Source organism: Phycodurus eques, chromosome 8 (assembly GCF_024500275.1).
Source record: "Phycodurus eques isolate BA_2022a chromosome 8, UOR_Pequ_1.1, whole genome shotgun sequence".
Lineage (NCBI taxonomy): Eukaryota > Metazoa > Chordata > Actinopteri > Syngnathiformes > Syngnathidae > Phycodurus > Phycodurus eques.
The window spans coordinates 21875216-21894898 of NC_084532.1; the positions used below are offsets into that span (position 1 = coordinate 21875216).

General features: G+C 41.8%; 1 protein-coding gene across 6 annotated transcripts in view; it reads right to left on the minus strand.

Annotated features, from left to right (window-relative positions):
- Positions 1-2519: 2519 nt before the first annotated feature.
- The window catches only part of pip5k1ca (phosphatidylinositol-4-phosphate 5-kinase, type I, gamma a), a 34671-nt gene continuing 17507 nt past the window's right edge, over positions 2520-19683 (minus strand). Inside the window, exons 7-19 of one of the 6 annotated variants that reach the window (XM_061683908.1) lie at positions 18554-18853; positions 17919-18127; positions 15912-15995; positions 15764-15812; positions 14364-14448; positions 12716-12877; positions 12260-12398; positions 11009-11041; positions 10788-10907; positions 8514-8748; positions 6916-6984; positions 5742-5831; positions 2520-4304 (exon numbers count right to left, since the gene is read on the minus strand). In XM_061683908.1, the coding sequence (XP_061539892.1) occupies positions 4302-4304; positions 5742-5831; positions 6916-6984; positions 8514-8748; positions 10788-10907; positions 11009-11041; positions 12260-12398; positions 12716-12877; positions 14364-14448; positions 15764-15812; positions 15912-15995; positions 17919-18127; positions 18554-18853 (1578 nt within the window). In that variant the 3' untranslated portion in view covers positions 2520-4301. Of the gene's footprint in view, positions 4305-4334; positions 5832-6915; positions 6985-8154; positions 8448-8513; positions 8749-10787; positions 10908-11008; positions 11042-12259; positions 12399-12715; positions 12878-14363; positions 14449-15763; positions 15813-15911; positions 15996-17918; positions 18128-18553; positions 18854-19683 lie in introns of those variants that run through there. The other 5 variants (XM_061683909.1, XM_061683912.1, XM_061683907.1 and 2 more) reach the window with 5 other exon arrangements.

The window sequence follows — 19683 nt, forward strand, 5'->3', positions numbered from 1 at the left end:
CTCTCCCTCAGCCTTTTTTTTGTGTGGTAAATTTAATATCCATTCTATTGCTTCATGGATTAAAGTCCAGTGCAAATCTTACATCTTATAAATCAAATGTATTATTATGATAATTTATTGAAGAGGAATAAAGAATGATGTAATCTAATAAATGTTTGTTGTTAAAAAAATAAATAAATAAAATTTGTGTGCATTGGACAATTCATAGAACTGCTTTATTTTGTATTCATTCTGATTGAGTCCAAACACACACACACACATACATACATACATATACAGCCATCTATTTATCCTCTGGTATAAATAGATGAATATTCACAGATATACATAAATACACATTTCTGATATGCATTATTCATTTTTTGAAACCATGCTATGTCTCTGTAAAGGACTCTTCCTATTGAATGACACACACAACACACAACACAGCTTGAACAAGTTGGAAGAATCCCTACTGGTTTGCATGTACAGTAACACCCAGCCAGCAGCTGCGAGCAGCTGCTTCTCAGTACTGAGGAACATGACTCAGCAAATTACGCGGATTGCAATCGTCTCTTGACCAAGCAGCAAAAATAAAACCAAAGAAAAATAACATTCTCCATTTCCAATGGAAAATATATTTGTATATTTTTCTCTATATATTATTTGTTTATTATGTACACATTCTCAGGAGTACAACGATGACAAAGAAAAATAAATAGGACTGCACCAGTGAAAGAAAATCATCTGATAAGGCAATTTGAAAGGAAAAGGAGGTGAGGACTATACAAAATATTGCTGCTATGCTCTCCATCTGTGATGACGGTAGTGAATAAATTTCATGAGCAATATGTTGGCCTCTGTTACACTTAACATAAAAAGGGACAACAAGCGACCATTTGTCAAAAGGACAACAAGCGACCAGTCATCTGTGATGACGGTAGTGAATACATTTCATGAGCAATATGTTGGCCTCTGTTACACTTAACATAAAAAAGGACAACAAGCGACCATTTGTGAGGGTCCGTTAATTGCAGGCGAACCTCCAAAGTCGATTATAATCTCTCTATCAATTTTCCTACTGAAAATAATGTTAAGTGAATTGATCGGTTTCCAAGTCAAACTGTCGCGTATTAACTGTCAATCTGAGTTATAATCTCTCTATCAATTTTCCTACTGAAAATAATGTTAAGTGAATTGATCGGTTTCCAAGTCAAACTGTCGAGTATTAACATCTGAGTATTAACTGTCAATCTGAGTATTAACTGTCATACATGTGTAAAAACAAGTACTTTACCATTTTATAAACCAAAATCTACTCACTCTTTAAGATGCATGTCAAACTGGAGAGAATAGAACAGTAACAATATCCCATTTGTCGCCAATAATAAGAATGACAATAATATGAATTATTATTGGTATTCAAGCTGTGAGTATCCCTTTTACATTGGGAATACTTGAAAGGATAATCACATTTTGACATCATGCGCCACCCACATTAGACTACGAATGCAAAAAACACCGTAATTTAGCATCATCCATCTTGCCTAGGATAACAACTTCCATTTGGGGCTTATATTTGGGTTAATTTCCTAGTAGGAATCCATCATCGTATGAGCCATTGTATTTGACAAAAAAGGCTGCTTCAAACCAAAAATGTAGACTTCCTCTTCAATTTCAGCCATGGACCCTGGATACTTGTTCATGTGTCCTGTTATGATATACATGTGCACCCTATTTCATGTCGATGGGAGGAACTGATGTCAAGGGATGATCCCCCCCCACCCCCTTTAACTTTGCATGGGATGGGGGGACACTACGGGATGAGAAATGGCTGCTTTGAACCAAAATGCCCGACCGACCTCATGAAACTTTAGTACATGGGTCTTTGAGACTTTTTGGTGCATCCTGTTATGATAGACATATCCACCCGATTTTGTGTCAATAGGTGAAACTGTTTTTTTCCCCCAATTTTATGGGGGGTGCTACTGAGTGAGAAATGGCTGCTTCAAACCAAAATGGTTGGCTTCCTGATAAATTTTGAGGAATGCTTCTTGAGATTTTTTTGGGTGTGTCCTGTTGTGAGAGACATGTCCACCCAATTTCTTGTCGATGAATAAAACTGATGTCTGGGTTTTTTTTTGTTATTTTACAGGGGGCGCTACTGAGCAAGATTTGAGGGGGCGTGATGGGTACCCCCATAAAATACATTCCTTTCTCTGAGCTGAAGTCTTACAAGATTATACTGATGTCACGCACGGTGAAATTTAGTTTGACTTTTGAGGCAAATTTTTCCCTCCCAAATTGTTCCCTTCTTTTGAGGCGTTCAACTTTGGAGGTTTCATTCACAATGGATCCCCTTTCGCGATGAGTCAGGACCGTGTTCATTCATATTCATTATACGAATATACAGTAAGAGGTTCTACAAATATGACCACAGAGGCGCTACTTCTACAGAAGTCTGAAAATATTGACATCAAGCTGGTGGAGGGTGACCACATGTAATGGAAAAGTCCCATTGTTAAAACTCCACTGTAATAAGTGATGACTTCCACAATGACTTTCATTATCATATTTCTTCATATGATGGCCGTTTGATTAATGCAAAGGCGAAGAGGCATCTATTTGGGGTGAGGCCTTGATGTATACAAACTATAATATTATCAACCAATATTACCGTATTTCAGCAAATAGTGGCAGGTGGTTTGTTCAGTCAGTTGCAGTTGGGACTGGTTGTCTATTCAGGGTGAGGCATTTGTTGGAGGAAAGGGTTTTATTTTTAGAAATGCATTTTAAAAAAATACTATGAAACAATATTACCGTATTCCTGCAAACAGTGGCTGATGTCGTTTAATTCGTCAATTGCAGTAAGGAATAGGTTTCTATTTGGGGTAAGGAGTTTGTTAAAGGGGTGGTCTTTATTTTTTTACAAATGCAATTTTATAATACTATGAGACATTTTTAACCATATTTCAGCAAAATAAATAAATAAATAAAACGCTGGTGTCTGTTTATGCAACTGCAGTGAGGACAAGGTTACTATTATTTGGGGTTAAATTGTTTGTTAGAGGGAGGCCTTTATCTTTACAAACAAACATCCATCCATCCATTTTCTGTACCGCTTATCCTCACTATGGTCGCGGGCGTGCTGGAGCCTATCCCAGCTATCTTCGGGTGAGAGGCAGGGTGCACCCTGCACTGGTTTCCAGCCAATCGCAGGTGAACAACCGTTCGGACTCACATTCATACCTACGGGCAATTTAGAGTTTTCAATCAACCTACGAAGCATGTTTTTGGGCATGTGGGAGGAAACCGGAGTACTTTTATAAAACAATTTAAGGATTGTTTTTTTTTTTTAAATTTCAAATACTGTCCAGGGGCGTGTATTTATTCCACTGAAGATAGGGAGGAGTCACCTATTAGGGGGAGGCTTTTATTTGTGAAAATGCATTTTACTTACTTTTTAATATTTTAATACTATTGACTAATATTACTGTCCGGGGGTGCGTGTTTACTCATCTGCAGTAAGGACAGCACATCTATGAGGGGTAAGGTGTTTGTTAGAGGGGAGGCTTTTATTTTTTACAAATGCATTTTTAAAATGCTACTCAACATTACCATATTTTCTCCCAAAAAACGGCAGCGAATTAGAAGGCAGGCTACTGCTTGAGAAATGACGATATATAATTTACGAGAGCCACACTCACAGACAGATGCACCGAAATGATCAAAACTCTTTGGATGAAACAGATTTTTTTTTAAATGCGCAACATTCAAAAATAAATATGTGGAGTATAATACATACAGTAATAATAATTAGCAAATCATAAATAACTTGAAATTAAAACAATCGCTGCTTTTAGCCACAGGTGGGACATCCGTAAATGCCCCACGCAGATTGGCAATATGCGTGTATGAGACAGCCATATTAGAAATATTATATATTTCATAATATAACCCATAGCATCACAGTGTGACTAAATAAAATTCTCATGACGTCCCCTCACATTTGTGACAATGGCAACCCACATCGATTTGTCCTGCTCCAATATGGCCGCCTTGGGGCAACATAGACCAGTCTGTTAGATGTTTATGTGAAATACGACGTACGTGTGTCACGTCTAAACATATAACACACGAGCATACCTGTACTATGTCACACGTAAACACAAGTATCATATATAAATGGCAGGGACCTCTGCAACGTCAGTCTGTTGATTTCTCTCCGGTCTGGAGAAAAAAGATTGCACTGCGACCGTTGAGGAGGTTTTGGCCTTCGGGTGGACGATCCCCATCACGCCATTCAGTCACAAAATGTGGCTTTACTGTTTGAAAAAGACACAGTGGATGGATGAAGACAGTCAACAACAACAAAAAGATAGAAAACAGCATGTTAGCACTGTATCAGTTCTCATTAGAAGTAGCACCAGACTAAAGGGACGTTAAAATGCTCATCAATCTTCGTTCGGGCTTTCTCTCTTCGCGTTGTTATCTTGCTTTACGTTAGCATACCAGCTGCTGGTATGTTAGCATTGTTCATCCATTCATTCATCTTCTGTAGCACTTATCCTCACTATGGTCACGGGCGTGCTGGAGCCTATCCCAGCAATCTTCGAGCGAGAGGCGGGGTACACCCTGAACTGGTCGCCAGCCAATCGCAGGGCACCTGTCCTCTAACGTGCCGCTGTTAGCATTGTCTCAGTTCTTATTAGAAATGGTACCAGACTACAGGGCGCGATGCAAAGCCCTCATGATTCTGTCTTCAGGCTTTTTCTACTCAGATTCCTTACTATTATTACCCTATCAATTGTTAGCATTTCATCAGTTCTCATTTGAAAAAGTACCTGACTGCAGGGCAAAATGTAAAATCCTCACCAATCTGCCTTAGGGCTTTCTAAACTCAGGATGCTTATTTTTTTCCCCCCATGTTAGCATTATATAAGTTCTCATTGTAAGTAGTATTCAACTGTAGAGAAAGATGAAAAGTCCCTATCGATTTACTTTTGTGTTTTCTGTCTGTGTATGTACAGAATGTAATATATTATTCTGCCCCTTGGTGGCCAAGGCTCACACACCAAAAGGAGTCGCACAATGAATGCATGAACTTATGATGCTCTATTGTAGAGTGCTATTTTTCTTATCAAAAAGCACATTACAAAGTTTTGTGTTGGTGTTTTATAGTAGGCTGGATTGAATAAAATGGCATTTTCATTAATTTCAACAGTGAAAGATCATTTATGATACGAATGTTATGAGTTACAAGTGCAGTCAAAATTAAATTAAACCCCTAAGTTATGGCACCACTGTATTATGTATTGTATTATGAGTAGTTATGTGTTAAATGGTTGTCTGGCTTTTCCTAAGATTTTCTCTGGAGTTTTTGTTTTTATAATTGCAAAGTGGCCATGGATCAAATATGATGCGGTGTCCCAAAAATAACCCACGGCCCGTAGGTTCCCCACCCCTGGGTGAAACCTTTTTATTTTTATTATTATTATTTTTTTTTTGCCGATTTAGATCATTGAGCAGGCTGATGACAAGATGTGGCATGGTGCATGCTGCTTGCTGTTGAAGAGACACAGGGTGGCCGCTCGTGCACTAAACGGTCACAACTTGGTGACCATTTGCACTCGGATGATTGCTGCAATGCAAGGGGGGTGGGGATGGTTTAATGGACCTGAGAAGCATTAGAACTGCTTTAAATAGAACATGGAGGATTCTTCCGGCGCTGTGTATTTCTTAGTCGGATGCTTCTCACTTACTGTCTCTCTTTCCCAGTCCCCATCTGGCAGGGCCTTAGACTCTGAGCCATAGTGTAGCGGAGAGTACACCCAGGTCCTGTCCTCTGGAGGCTGTTTTGGTTTTTTTATACGCCAAGCACAGCAGAGGGCGCCAGGGGGACAGAGGAGAGGGCCAGTGGCACAGAGATAAGCGGCGGCAGTGGCAGGCAGGCAGGAAGAAAGATGCAGGAGGTCGCAGGAGAAGAAAAGACAAGACAGGAAATGAAAGTTAGGGATGCATAACGGGGGGAAATGTCGCCCAGACAGCTCGTGTTAATCCTTGAAGCCAGATGTTGCTTGTAAGCAGCAGTTATCACACATTGTGTTCGAGTCAAGTGTCTTCTGGGAGCTCATGTGCAGTTTGAGTGATGGAGGATGAAGAAGGAGAGGTAGGGGGAAGCCAGAATGCATGGCTAGTCGGGTAATTAACATGTCAATATAAAAACACCATAATATGACTTTAGTTTGTTTACCTGGAACCTCCAAAGTCAAACACGATCCCTTCCAGGACACTGCTCCAGTTAGTTTTAGGCAACTTTATATAACATGATTAAGTGTCAAACAGCAGAGCACGGTGTGATAAGGGGGTAGCACGTCTGCCTCTAAGGTCCTGGGTTCAAATTTGGGATCTGGCCTTCCTGTGTGGACTTCGCATGTTCTCCCAACACCTGCTTGGATGGGTCTTCTGCAAATGCTCTGGCTCTCTATATGTAAATTACTATAGACTGGCGACCAGTCTCGGTGTACCCCGTCTCTTGCCCCAAAGTCAGCTCACCTGTGAACCTAATTAGGACAAGCACTACTGAGAATGAATGGACTAAAGGTTTATTCCTACCAGGAACAGCTATAAAATGCCACGAGGTGACAGTATCACTTTGCAAACACCTCCTTGTTCCCTCCATTAAGTGTCTGTCAGGTCAGTAAGGTAGTTTGACTTTTTATTTTAACCAGTGTCATGGAACAGATATAACTGCACTTTGGAGGTTCCATTGTAATATATACCACCCTCCTGGATAGGAAGGAGCTCCACTGTGTTCTATGTTGCTACAAGCAGAATGTGAACGTTGCCAGAAAACAGGCGCACGCCACCAATTCTAATCTAACACAGGGGCCAGCCTGTCTCGTCTGACGCCCTGCCCATCTACAGCTCACTTACTGGCCAGCTGGACCGCCACTTCCCCCTCTGTTGGAGAGGGGAGACCACCCAAGTCCTTCCGTCGGGGAACTGACAACAACAACAACGGCGGAAGCAGAAGATGACAAATGGGCACAGATGTGAAAAGACGAGGGAGAGAGAGGTGACATGACTAGGGCAGCGTGCCGAGTTGAGAATGGAAGAGAGACGTTCTCTTCGGCAACACACTTAAGTGACTCATAAATACACATAAACATGCCAGGAAATTATACCTGTACCACTGGGCACATTTGCACAATCTAATGACGATCTGCCTTTCAGAAGATAATAAAGCTCAGTTTTGACTGACACCGATGTGGAGGAGCAGCGGCTCTAGTCTGAGCTCCTCCCAGATGACTGAGCTTCTCACCCTATCTCTAAGGGAGAGCCCGGACACCATGCAGAGGAAAATAATTTCGGCCGCCTGTATCCGGGATCTTGTTCTTTCGGTCACGACCCACAGCTCGTGACCATAGGTGAAGGTAGGAACGTACATCGACCGGTAAATTGAGAGCTTCGCCTTTCGGCTTAGCTCCTTCTTCACCACAACGGACCAATACAAACTCTGCATCACTGCAGACGCTGCACTGATCCGCCGGTCAATTTCCTGTTCCATTCTTCCCTCACTCATGGGCAAGACCCCAAGATACTTGAACTCCTCCATTTGGGGCAGGATCTCATCCCCGACCTGGAGAGGGCACTCCACCCTTTTCCGACTGAGGACCACGGTCTCAGATTTGGAGGTGCTGATTTTCATGGTCCACTCGGAGTCAATGTCCGCCGCCTCCCCCGGGACATGGGCAAAGTTCTGTCGGAGATGGGAGTTGAAACTCCTTCTGACAGGGGATTCTGCCAGACATTCCCAACAGACCCTCACAATATGTTTGGGCCTGCCAGGTCGGACCGGCATCTTCCCCACCATCGGAGCCAACACACCACCCGGTGGTGATCAGCTATGATCAAAACCATGTACTGTACATCTCAATAATATAGAATCCAGTAGCAATGTTCATCTATTTCAGTCCTTAGTTAAACAATGACTCATACTCATACAGTATTACACAGGTTCATTGACCACATAGGAAAATATTTTCCAGAAGCCAATTCCTACACAATTCCTATATTTAAAAAATATTTTGATTGTTGATTGATTGACTGATTGATTACTTTATTTGTAATTTGAAATAAATTATACTATATTCTAATTTATTGAGATGCACTTGTTGACGGTAATAATATATTTTACATACTGTATGTTTAGCTAAAGGAGAGCCACTCACGCACAATATCTTTTATTGTCATTTGGAGGGGTGGGGGTTGTGGGGGAGTGTCTCTGTCCATCTTTATGTTTGTAAATAGCACAAGACTAAAAAGGGCCATTAAGTATGCAGCTGAAAAGCAACAAGGAGATGGGCAACATGCTGTTATCACTCCACTCAGAGTGCACCGCACTCACACTCTTACCCGCCTGAGAGTCCGCACCCATTACTATCCCACCCCGTCTCTCAACACCTCTGTAGGAGAGCATCATACAGTGTCAACACTTGAGATAATCATTAAAGTGTAGTGCGTGGTCTTACAAAGTAGATATCCGTGACTGGCACGTCGTCCTCGTCGTCCACTGAAGCCTGGCTAGTGCACCCCGAGCCTGACGCGTGGCTGGCTGTCTCCGGAACCACCACCAGCTTGGGACTGGACGGAGTGGCTCCGGTTGCCTCGGCAGACGCAGGAGTGACGGGGGCGGCTGAGGACGACGAGGAGGGTTCAGTGGCTGGATAAGAGGTGGAAGGTGCAGCGGCTGCCTCCTGAGCATCACTGTGGGAATAGAAGAAAAAGCATATTGTGTCAGACCATGTTTTACCAGCTGTTGGGTAGCCATGATCCTTTGCCGTTTTCCTAAACACGGATTAGGAACATCCATGCTGCTGTATCAAACTCCATTGTCAGAGGTTTGTGCAGCCCACTATCAACGAGAGACCTAATTGGCTGAAGGGATAAATGCAGTAGTAAGGTTGTCAATCTATGCAGACTTCTGTCTTTGCTCTCGTTCTTTGTTTGATTTAAACTGACTTTCCCCATCATGGTACACCTGTATCACCTAAAGAGTCCAGGAGGATTATGAAGATGAGTGTTTTCTAACCTTTTATTGAGCAACGGTGCATACATTAGACCACACCACCATAATGCATTCTGAAATATTAGTGTGAAAACTCAGCCTGTTCAATAGAAATCAAAAGCTGATATATTTACACAAAGCCATGACTTAGTATTCTGTATGAATGACAATGGGTGGATACACAGGTTAATGCAAGTTTCTGCCATCCTGTGGAACCCCTCTTAATTGTTTTGATAAAGAATTTTTGGACCAATTCAGTGAAATTGGATAATTTTGCACGGCACATCCGATAAACTGTCAGTGGTTGGGTATCACTAATACAGATATTAACACTTACTTTTAAATACCAGTGTCAGAAAATCTTGCGAGACTTGGACTAACTCCAAGGTCGTTTTACATTTTTTTTGTGAGAACACCACAGAAGGGTGCCCGTAAATGGAAAGATGAAAAGTGTGATGATGACCATGGAACAGTAAATTAATGTTAAAGCGACATTAGAAAGTCTGGCTGCATAAAAGACCGGAGCCCCGGATAAGCGGAAGAAAATAGATGGATGGATGAATGTTGACTTAAATTATATATATATATATATATATATATATATATATATATATATATAACATACATACATACATATATATGTATATATATATATATATATACACACACACACCCTTAAAACATTACCTGTATAGTTCAGGTTTTATGACTGTGAGCCTGGAACGGATTTTGATTTACTAAACATTATTTCCTGTGGGGAAAACTGTCTTGATATTGGAACCACTTGTAAGTCATGCAGCATCAACACTCATTTTGTTCGCTAGTTCAGTCGCCCTGTCATTGTCTACCCTGTGCCTCCTCAACACCTCTATCCAGGGCCCATGGCCATGTCTTGCCACAGCTCAAGCCAACACACACCGGACCCTCCCAAACCTGCGCCCTCCCTTCCTCCCAAAGACCTGTCCTCATGATAGATTAATTGTAGAGTAGAGACAGGAGATTAGAGCAGTTTTTTTGTAGTTGAATCAAAAATCAGGTTAAAATGTGTCAAAAATTAGGTCATGGTGGTTTTACGAGAGCCACCTCAGGCCCCCAGGACAACTGCCCTACTTCTATTTGCTGGTTCCCCAAAATTTTTCTCATAATCTCCCAGCAGCACTATTAGAGCCATCATATTTACTCCATATTGAGGTCAGACACAAAGTATGTTGAAAAAGAAAAAGGAGCTTTGTGTAGCATGGTGTCATGGTCCAATTGGTGCATTGTCAACACACTTAGCACTGTAATGGACATTTAACACCATATATATGAATATATTTTCTATAACGCTTGTCTGCATTTGGGTCACGGGTAAGCTGGGGCCTTTGGCCCAGAGGTGGCGTACACCCTGCACTGGTTGTCAGTCAATCACAGGGCACATCAGCAAACATGTATTCGCACTCACAAGGCCAACCACAAGGACACCATGCTGCCCCATATATATATAGATATATATGCATATGCATGCATGTCAGTCGGTACAAAAAAAAAGCATCGATTTCTGTACCCATCCCGATGTCTTACCCTCTCTCACTAAGCATTCGTGACATCATGCCGAACGATGGTTTAAACTAAGTTCATCTGAAACATTGGGACACATTCCCCCCTGGAAAGCTTCAAGAATTAAGAGTTATATGACTTCAGGGGTGTCAGACTTTGGGGGTTCCACTATGACAATGACGATGTTTAGCTGTTCTACCTGGGTTCAGGCAAAGGCTGCGGAATGGAGATGGTGGGCTCACTGTCGTGCCTTTTTAACTCCACCTCCACTGTAATGGTCTGCTGGTCCTCCTCACGCACACGCAGCTCCTCCTGGGTCCTGCATGCATAAAAATACACACATATGTGTCGCCATGTATGTTAACAAGAAGAAGTCATGTCTCAAAACAATGTTTCGAAATTCCAGTGTCACCAACTTACCTTCCGTCATGACTGAGAGACTGGGTGTGCCTCCTGAAGACAAATGAAAAAATGTCAAGTCAAAGCCTCTTTTAAGGAGAAATGCTTCAAAATTGGTGCATTAGAGTCGTAACGGATTAGAGCCAGCCAGAGACATTAATTTACCTTTTTTAATTTACCAGAACCCAGCAAATTTGGGATATTGCCTGTCACTGTGTGATTTCTCATACAGTGACACAGTTTTCCACGATCAGCTAATTAGATGATGTCAGTGCCAGCGTCTGGTGTAACTTGTCGGACAGCGACAACTGCTTTCAACGCAAAAGGAGGAGTGAAGTGAGTGTCGGGTGTTAAATTTCACTCCCTTGCCCCTAAAATTACAGTATTGTCTTACACACAGGCACCGCACTGCCTCTTTTATGGCGATGACACTACCTCAGAAGGCGGAAGAATGGTAGTTTTTGCATGCAGTGTAATGCGTGACTGAATGAATGCAGCAAGTGGTGTTTTTATATGAAAACAATATTGATTAATTGTCAACCCCTTACTGTAAGTAGGCGACATTCCAGAGAAACTACAGTACTCCCGCTTACTGTTTAATGTGCCACCCATCCATTTTTTATAATGCTTGGCCTCATGAGGGTCATGGGTAACCTGGAGCCTTAGCTGACTTTTGGGCAAGAGGTGGCATACACATCATTGCTGTACGAGTCACCAACCAACCGCAGGGCACATATAGACAACCATTCACACTCATATTTACACTTATGGACATATAAGAATCTCCAATGAACCTAACATGCATGTTTTTAGAATGTGGGAAAAAGCTGGCATACTTGGGAGAAAACCGGGTAACATTCCCACTCCACACAGGAAGGACAAAGCTGAGATTCGAACCCCGAACCTGACTGCGAGACATATGTTCTAACCACAAGGTCACTGTGCAAAATATTCAAAATATTGGTAAATTACCGATCACTTCCAGTGTGATTTTATTCTAATCTAGCAAGTGTTGACAGATTGGTCAGATCGCTGCTAGGCAGAATTGTAATGCTCAATCATTGGCTATCATGGCAGTATTGTATCAGAAAGAAAGAAAAATGGTGCCCTTTGACATGGCACCTTTTCCCCTCTGCCAGTTGCCACTGGCTGCATAATAGTGAGGTGAAAAACTGTTGTCAAGTAATTATCTCTCCACAGCTCGATGTTCCATAGTTGTATGATTCCCAAGCACTGATGGGAGAAGTCCACGTCAGGAGTGCGTGATGGTACCTGTAGCGCGGGTGATCAACGGTGTCGCAGGGAGATCGTTCAGGGATGGACAGAGAGGTGGTGGAGGAGAGGGTAGTGGCGATGGACGCTGTGGTGGCCTCCTCAAACGACGGAGGGGTGCACGGGAGATCGACTCGTCCTAGAAATAGTCAGAACATTGAAATTTACAGCAGATCATGGAATGACTAAAATGTGTCACAAAATTGGGCCTGACAGAAACTACAAATGCATGATTGTAGAAATGATACCATATGAGTAAAATACAGTACATGTATTCAAATGGCGTCAGTTTCCATTCATTTCATTATGTTATGTGAACAATGAACCAACCAAAAACAAACCAAGTTGTCTGAAATCTACAACCTGCAAGAGAATTTGAATAATGACATGAGGCCAATCTTTAGTGTTAGATGTGTACTCAATGAGGTGTCCGCCGAGTCGAAATTACGCAATTACCGTCGTCTTCCAGCGTTGGGAAGCTGCGAGCGCCTCTCAGGTCATAGATGTTCTCGTCTCTCTCGGAGGGCAGCTGGCTGGCGGACCAGGCCGCACCGGGACCACTGCACTTCGGTACTGTCAGTGACACGCGGCCCTTCTTGGATGGAGACGACTTCAAAGCTGCACAATGCACATTAAAAACAGATCGAAACGTGAATGAAGATCATTAAAACAACCCCTCTCCTCGTGCAGAGGTCCTCAATATGTGGACTATTATTACATAAATACATCAACACTTTTGAGGATTTAGTATTTGATGTTTGACCTTTCATGACAGGAAATATAATTTGTGAAAACTCAGCCAATCAAATATTTTGCACAGAGCAGTTCTGTGAGTGGAGCGAGTGGATGTGTGTGAAGCAGGCCAGCGGTGTTTTGTTGTTAATATTAGTCCACACTACTCATAAAATATTTTTCAATATTCATTAAGAAAGAAGGCAATCAAATGACTGATTTAGCAGCTTTGCGAGCTGACTGAGTGGATGAGTGCGAAGCAGGCAAGTGGTAGCCAAGTTTGTGGTTAAAATACATAATTGTTTGATGCAGCAAGTTGGTTATGTAAGCGAGGGTCAATTGCTTAGTGTGTGTCACCGACTGTGTTTTTATTTTTTTTTCTGTGATTGTCCAGTTCAGGTATATTGCTTGGTGTGCAGCTGACCTTAGCTCGGATTACTTACAAAATATTGCAAATATAGTTCAAGAAGAAGGCAGTAACGCCAATCAAACGATTTATTCACAGCAGCCTTGTGGGTGGGTGCGCACAAGTAAGGCAAATGTTTAGTTCTTAATAATAGTTCAAATTGCTGACCAAATATTGTTGTATTGTATTGTTGGTACGTAAAATGGATGGAGGGATAGTTCACTGAGAAAGAAGGCAGCAAAGGCAATTGAGCGGTTTAATCAGAGCAGCTTTGTGAGCGGGGCAAATGTGTGCATGCAAGGCAAGCAAGAGGTGTTAAGCTCTTAATACTAGTTCAGATTGCCCACAAAATATTTTTGCAAATCCAGTACATTAAGAAAGAAGGCAGCAGAGCCATTCGAATGGTTTAATTGTCAACTTTGCAAATGGAGCGAGTGGGCGAGTAAAATGGAGCCAAGCCATGTCGTGTTCCAAGTAATGACAATACTGTGCTTTAAAACAAGTGTTATAAAAATTCAGCAATCTGTATTTACTTATTTTTGTATTAGGATATCTTGTTAAAAAATACTCAAACATTTCACATAAATCTAAGCAGTTTTTTAAACAATAAATATTGGTATAATACTACCGAGAATTGTATATATATATTTTTTATTTTATTTAAGAGTGAGCTGGTTATAATGTATGCTATACATTATGGTGTTCTAGACCTCGGTTTAAAGACATTTTCCTAAACTGGCCATCTTTAACTTTTAACTGAGGAATTTTGTCTTAGTAATACTATGATGGATGGGAATTTCAAAATCCACATTGGCTCTCTTCCTTGATCGTTTCACTAGAAAGAGCGGGTGAACTCCCGCACATGACGTGCAGCAACACCGAATTAGGCAATTTATAGCCTGTCTGTTATTTCCTCCCCTTGTGGCAGTAGTGCTTTGACTATGTAAGGGCGCAGAATAGACTCACAGGAGCTCTTCCTGAAAACGGTGCTGCTCATGAACTTGAAGAACCTGTCGGCGTAGAATCCAGGCCGATGGACTGAGACCGTGTCCTGCAGGCGAGATGTGGAGAGATGAATGAGATAAACAAGGAAAAATAAAAAAAATACTGGAGATTAAAATATCAATTAATCCCTCCTGTGTTTCATTTCAGTAATGTATGCCTCTGGGTCAAGCCACTAGACAGACAAAGCACAGACATAAACACAGGCAGACATTATTGATCCTGCAGCAGGCTAATTAATGGGTGACACCGTTTGGTTCACTTGGAGGGACAACAACACAGAGGACTGAATACACTGGTCCTTCTAGGTTTTCCCACCACGTTAAGCACACTTGCAGAGCCTACTTGGATTCCATATGGAAGTTGCATTAATACAGCCCTTTACAAAGACAACTAGAAACAGTCGTAGACGACCAGGACCTGTCCAACCCGACATCTTCAGGAAGTAGCTTAGACCATAAATTCTAAACTTTAAGGACCACTTAAAGACACACATACAGTATTGTGCATTTAAAAAAAAAAAAATAAAAAAATAAAAAAAAAAAAATAAAAAAACTCAAAATCAAGGCTGAAGAATTGTAGCACACTTTTCACCTTTTATTTATTTTTTTAAAACTTTGCTGAAATCTCATGCAACTGAGTTACTGCTCTCCCACCCCCACGTCTTTTCCAGGGTGTGCAACACTAGTATTTGTAACCTAACAAGTGGCCACAATTGTTGTGGAATTAAAAAAACAAAACATGGAATGAGCACTTTAAACACCTCTTAAATTCTGCATGAAATTCAGGGAAAAAAACAACGGATTACTGAAGTACACGACCAATTGTACTGCGCACATTGCTCTTCTTATGAAGACTGTTCTATTTGCGCTATTCGAATAGAGGGTTTATGTCTATTGATGTTACTTGGAGAACCCATCAGAATTTCGGCCCATACGAGCTTATTGGTGGATATTTTTAACTGAAACTGGACAGTCAAGCGGAGAAGGGTTCCGCAAGTAGCAGATGAAACCAATAGATACAGGAGATATGTTGAGAAATAATCAAGTTGTATTGTTTTAATCGAATTTGAAGGTGTTTTTTTTTTTTTTTTACTGTTTTCTTTAAGCGATAGAACATAAAAACATTCCACAAAAAAGGCCATCTCTCCCCTTACTTAGTTTTTCATGCAGTCATTATGGGGTGTTGTGTGTAGTATGTGATGCATTGTATCTCTTTTGACAGACCTATTTAAAAAGAAATTCTGTCATACTGGGTACTGAATGTTGTGCCCACTACTGAGGGGAGACATCTTAAGCATGAAGTGATGTTGACGCCTGCTTACAGGTGAGTCAGTGTGTGCTGGAGTGTTATTAAAAACTCACCCCATCATGCACCAAAGCCTTCCACGTGTGCTCCAGTTTCTTGATTAACCTGCGCAGACAAAGAAAGGCAACACAATAAGGCTGACGGGTGTGCACGTGTGAATAAAGCACTGAGCTAACGTCATCGTACAGTTCGTGCGCTGCTCACCTATATGACTGTAAGATGTCAATGATGCCAATGTAGAGCAGAAGTCGTTCTCCTTTCCAATTGACAGCAGGGATGCCGCCCATTCTAAAAGTCAAGTACAGAGATTTCAGCTCACTTAACATCTACTAATGCTACACGTGTGTTGTTTGTTCTCTGTTTTTTTTGGTTATGTAACCACAGAAGGGCACAAGTGGCAGGAAAGAGCAAAAGTATTATGATAACCTTAAATGTGAAAATGGAAGTTATTGCCTTATAGGAAAGAAAGCTTCTGGCTGCTTTGCACAATATGAGCATCAAAATCACATTAATATCAATTACATATGGAACATAATTTTACCAAGCAGATGCTAATGTATATAGCATCTTAGTTGAAAACACAATGACTAATAACTAATATGAAAATTACCATGTTTGTCAGGCATCTTGAAAAGCAGAGGAGTTTTACTTTTTTTGTTTTATTATACAGTGTTTAGCTTCTTTTTAGACTTGTCCACGGTTATTAAATGTGAATAAAAACATTGCCTGTACACGGTTCAATGATGGTAACAGCTTGAGACTGCAATAAATTAATTAATCTTACATCATTTCCTGTGGGAACTATTCTTTTGAAAATGAAACAACTTGGAAGTTGACCACTGCACATTAGCGGCAAGGCCGAAAACTAACAAATGCCCATGGCTTTCAATCCCACAGATCACACTGCATTAAAAACAAGCATCATTGTGTAAAGGATACTCCCACGTGGGCTCAGGAACACTTTGGAAAACAACTGTCAGTTAACACAGTTAATCGCTACATCTACAAGTGCAAGTTAAAACTCTACTATGGAAAGCGAAAGCCACATATCAACAACACCCAGAAACACCACAAGCTTCTCTGGGCCCAAAATCATCTGTAATGGACTGACGCAAAGTGGAAAAGTGTGTTGTGGTCTGACGAGTTCACATTTCACATTGTTTTGGGAAATTATGGACATCGTGTCCTCTGGGCCAAAGAGGAAAAGCGCCACTCAGATTTTTATCAGCTCAAAATTCAAAAGCCAGCATCTGTGATAATATGGGGGTGTGTTAGTGCCCATGGCATGGGTAACTTGCACATATAAGAAGGCACCACTAATGCTGAAAGGTATATACCAGATTTTGGCGCAACATACAGTATGGTGCCTTCCAAGCAACATCTTTTTCAGGGACATCCCTCCTTATTTCAGCGCGACAACCCCAAGCAACATTCTGCACATATTATAACAGCCTGGCTTCGCAGTAAAAGAGTGTGAGTACTAGAGTGGCCTGCCAGCTATCCAGACCTGTCTCCCATTGAAAAAGTCTGGCACATTATAAAGGGCAAAATACGACAACGGAGACACTGACTGTTGAGAAACCAAAGCTGTACGTCAAGCAAGAATGAGAAAGAATTCTACCTACAAAGCTTTAACAATTAGTGTCATTAGTTCCTAAATGCTTATTGAGTGTTGTTAAAAATGTGATGTAACACAGTAGCAAACATGCCCACGTCCCAGCGTTTTTGGAACGTGTTGCAGGCATCAAATTCAAAATGAGTGAATATTTGCAAAGGAAACAAAAAGTAGAATGTGTTGCCAATCATTAACATGATCAGTGTCTTCACATAACACTACCAGTCAAAAGTTTGGAGACACTTTCTAGTGCTACTGGATGAGAAACTCTACAAACTGGCCCTTCACATTAATCAGACCCAAAGAAGGAGCTCTTAGTTTAAAAAATGTTGATGACCACTGATATGTCATAGGAATTTCCCTTTTTGAACTGAACTACTGCAATAAATTGGGTTTTTCACTATATTCTAATTTATTGAGATTCTAAAAACCCATCATAGTGGTCAATTGGTGAATAAAAGAGCATAATACTGAAAACAAACATTTCCTATTAACAGTCTGACTCATCACTGAAAAATGATTCAAATTCACAATGAAAGACCTGCAGGAAATGCACACAAACGCCATAACTTTTGGTGTCTCATTGCTCCACTCACGTGTCTTCGGTGTCAATGGACTCCCCGCAGGCAGCCCCGCCCTGGATGGACTCCATGGCGGTGGAGTATAGGGCCTTCTGCTGGGCCAGGGGCCGTTTCTCGTCGCTGCCGCCTTGGGAGCCTTCCATCTGCTGCTCCCTCGCCGCTTGGTCCATGTTGTGAACTCCCAGCAGGAGGCTGTAGTCCATGATCTTGAAGCTTTCCAGCACCTGAACAAATGGAATAACAGGCTCAGGACGTATGGCTGTGAGGGAGAAAAGTGGTTTATTATAGTGGTTTTTACAATGGTACCTCAAAAATTGAACATCCCAAAGGTCATAAAAAACTACTAATGGTAGCTGCTAGCATGCTACCATGCCACCACAGAACGGTACCAGAGATGAGTGTGATGACAATCATCCCTCCATCCATTTTCTGTTCGTGTGAGCTGAAACCTATCCCAGCTGACTTTGGGCTGGAGGCAGGGTACATATAGACAACTATTCTCCATCTCATTCATAACTATGGACAATTTATAGTCTTCAGTGAACCTAACGTTTTATTTAAAGTGGGAGGAAGCCGGAGTGCGTTCCACTGCACTAATTGAGAATACGAAGCACTCTCATGTGTTTAATTCCCTTCCCACCCGATCTCACCAGGCAGTCCCTCTGCAGCGTCTTGACCAGCGCATTGAACGTGTCCTGGTCCAGCATGAGTCCATCCTGCAGGTCCTGCATGAAGTCTAAGTCTTTGAACGTAGGCCGGGCCTTCTCACGCTCTTTCTTGGACGCTCGCCGCTTGTAGGTGGAGCCCTTCAGATCGTACTTGAGGTGCATGCGGACAACGCGGGGCAGCACGTTGTTCATCACCACCACGCGGATGTTCTTGCCGCCTGACTGGACGCAGTACAGGCCAAAAAACTTTGGCAACAGAGTACGAGGGTTCTGATTCAAGTTCTGGAAGGGGGAAAAAAAAAAAAAAAAGAGTGTCATTATCCATCTATCCATTTTCTATAGCACTCATGCTCATTAGGGTGGCGGGTGAGATGGAGCCTCTCTCAGCTGAGTTTACACCTATAGCAGAAGTTATGGAGAATCTTTGCCGCATCTATATGTTTTTGCTATGCTCAGTGGGCACTAAAAAGGTCAAGCGCATCTGTAAGCCATTTACAGTATGATTTAAGGGTAATGTCATAAGGTGATATCAAACTGTTTTGGTTTGTTGTATACTTACAATTTAAACTATTATTAACTTGAACAATTATTAAAAAAAATTGGGAGGGGCGTCACTTACACACAGTTCTTTTGTGTTGAAGTCAGTCGATGCGACACATGAGGGGAAGGGGATGGGGGTGCGATTGCGGATTAACACACACGCCAAAGATAAAATGGAAAATAAGATGCACTGAGAGTGAGAACGGCAGGGAGAGTGATAAGACATGTGCGTGAGAATTGAGTGTATCACACAATAGACAAAGAGAGGCAGTTACATCACTGTGATCCGCATGCAGCCCAGAGCCAGCCTGCTCAGTCGGCCCTCACCGTCAAGCCAGTCAGCTGCGGCAGACGTGTGGAGCTGACTGCATGCAACTCTTATTAATTTGCTTCTTGTGTTTCTGTCATTCAGTGTGTGTGCGTTTGTCTTGACCTTGGCATGGGTTTTATCTCTTTTCGCAGACCTCCACATCCAGGGCTGAAGCATTTGTCACTGGTGATATCAATCAGAGAACCGCTGTGTCTACAATCTGATGGTAAATATTCATCTAAATGTATTCAAAGCTAGAAGT